The 2,481-nt window shown below is 45.1% G+C and overlaps 1 protein-coding gene across 2 annotated transcripts in view; it reads right to left on the bottom strand.

Moving 5' to 3' along the window:
* LOC120512543 (mitochondrial inner membrane protein OXA1L-like) overlaps nt 1–1,867 on the bottom strand; it is a 4,406-nt gene extending 2,539 nt beyond the window's left edge. Inside the window, exons 1-3 of one of the 2 annotated variants that reach the window (XM_039730945.1) lie at nt 1,762–1,867; nt 1,573–1,641; nt 1–25 (exon numbers count right to left, since the gene is read on the bottom strand). In XM_039730945.1, coding sequence (XP_039586879.1) covers nt 1–25; nt 1,573–1,641; nt 1,762–1,818 — 151 coding nt within the window. In that variant the 5' untranslated portion in view covers nt 1,819–1,867. Of the gene's footprint in view, nt 26–1,572; nt 1,657–1,761 lie in introns of both variants that reach the window. The other variant, XM_039730944.1, reaches the window with a different exon arrangement.
* Nucleotides 1,868–2,481: the final 614 nt, after the last annotated feature.

Genomic DNA, 2,481 nt, shown 5'->3' with positions numbered 1-2,481 from the left:
GTGGGGGAGGGGTGGGGGGAGGGGGCTAAGGGGAAGTAAAAATGAGAAAAATTGAAAATTTGAGCCAAAAAATGAAAAATTTGACCCAAAAAACCACCCCTAAAAATAAAGATTTTATATCAAAACTCAACGTAACCAAAACCCCAAAAACTGACCCCAAACCCAGCACAAAAAAATAAAAGATTTAATAAAAACCCCCAAAATTTTACCCAAAACCCAAAAAGTTTAACACCAAAAACCAGATATTTGACCACAAACCCCTGATTTTATTGAAATCCCCACAATTTTGAACCCCAAAAAAGACATTTGATATGAAACCCCTGATTTTATTAAAATCCACAAAATTTAACCCCAAATAACAAAAACCTGACCAAAAAACCCCCAAAATTTAACCCTAAACGTCCTCATTTTAAACAAAACCCCTAAAATTTGAACCAAAACTCAAAAAAATTGACCCAAAACCCACAAAATTTGACCACAACTCACCCTGTTTCACCAAAATCTCAAAAATTTGATCAAAAAATCTAAATCTGACTCCAAAATCCACAATACTTAAACGGAAAACCCCTTAAATTAACCAAAACACCAAAAATTCTGCACAAAATCCCAAAAATTCGACTTCAAACCCCCAAGTTGACCAAAATCCCCAACATTAAACCAAAAATAAGTAAAATTCGACAAAAAAACCCCAAAATTGGACATCTAACTCCATCAATTCAACCAAATTCCCTCAAAATTAACAGAACTCCCCTAGAAAATTAATCCCCAAACTTCTAATTCAACCAAACCTCCAAAATTTAAACACAAAAAACCAAAAATTTGACCCAAAACGCTCAAATTTTCCCTGATTTTCTGCCACAACCTTCAAACTCCCCCGACTTCCCTCAAATTCCCCCCAAAACCTCTAAATTTCCTTCAAATTCTACCCAAAACGCCCAAATTTCCATCAAAATCCCTGCCAAATCCCCAAATTTCCCCCCAAACTTCCAAATTTCTATCAAATTTTCCCCAAAACGCCCAAATTTCCCTCAAAACTTTCCCCAAAACCCCAAAATTTCCTCTCCAAACCCCCAAAATTCCTGAATTTTCCCCAATATCCCTAATTTTACCTCAAATTTTCCCCCAAACCCACCACAGCCGCAATTTCCCTCACATTTTCCCCAAAATTTACGCCCAAACCCCCCAAATACCCGTCATAGTCACCCAAAACCCCTCACATTTCCCCCATTACTCCCAGATTTCCCTCAAATTTCCCCAAAACCCCAAAATTTCCTCTCCAAACCCCCAAAATTCCTGAATTTTCCCCAATATCCCTAATTTTACCTCAAATTTTCCCCCAAACCCACCACAGCCGCAATTTCCCTCACATTTTCCCCAAAATTTACGCCCAAACCCCCCAAATACCCGTCATAGTCACCCAAAACCCCTCACATTTCCCCCATTACCCTCAAATTTCCCTCAAATTTTCCGCCAAAAACCCCAAATCTTCCCCAAAGCCCCTCAACTTTCCCTCAAATTTTCCCGAAAAATCCCAAATTCCCCTCAAATCCCGCCCAAATTTTCCCGCCTCACCTGCTCCGCGCCGCTCGCCACCCCCCTCACGGCCGGGGCTCCGCAGCACCACACGGGACCCCGAAACCTCTGCGGAAAAAAACACTTTTTGTGCCCTTTTAACATCAAAACACTCACTTTGACGTTGTAACCTCCCCTTAAAAAAGGCAAAAAAGGGGGGGAAAAGTTTAAAAAGCCTTTCCGGCTCACCTGAGCCCTCAGGGCGCGCAGCAGCGGCCGCAGCCGCGGGGTCGCCGCCGCCATCATGGCGGCCTGAGGTGAGCAGGAAGAAGGGCGGGGCGTAAGCGCCGAGGGGGAGTGCCCGCGAAAACCGCGGCTGCTGATTGGTCAGTGAAACTTAGCGCATGCGCTTCATTGATAAAGGCAGGAAGCGGCATTTTTAATGAGGGCAAGCCTTAGTGAGGCGTGGCCAAGAGGGAGAGGCGGGAATTAAATCCACCAATAGAAGCCCGGTTTTATCTGGCGCATGCGCTCTAGGGGAAAGAAGAGCTAAAAGCGCCATGTTAAGTAAGGGCAAGAGTGAGGGAGTGATGTCATAGAAAGGGAAGCCACGCCCACTTTCCCCCTCAGGACGCGCCGCCATCTTGGATCCGCCGCCGCTCCCTGAGGTAACAACGGGGGGGGGGGCGACCCCGCCTCTAATTATGGAGGCAGAAAAATGCTCCGAAATCCCCTAAAAACACCCAAAAATACTCCCAAACTTTGGGGACTTAAGGGGCGCCACACCCTTAAAGTAATCTAGAGACTTCCCCCCAAAATTCCCCTGAATTTGGGGCCCCCCAGGCTTATATTCCAGATTCTTTGAATGGGATTGGAATAGATCCCAAAAATCTTCCAATATCCCCCCGAATTTGGGGGTTAAGGAGCCCAAAATCCGCCCGGAATCTGGGGGAGCTGGCAAGGATTCAA

Source organism: Passer montanus, unplaced genomic scaffold (genome assembly GCF_014805655.1).
Source record: "Passer montanus isolate IOZ18808 unplaced genomic scaffold, ASM1480565v1 scaffold748, whole genome shotgun sequence".
Taxonomy (NCBI): domain Eukaryota; kingdom Metazoa; phylum Chordata; class Aves; order Passeriformes; family Passeridae; genus Passer; species Passer montanus.
The sequence above is the reverse complement of the archived record's forward strand: the minus strand, read 5'-3'. Positions and strand labels throughout refer to the sequence as shown.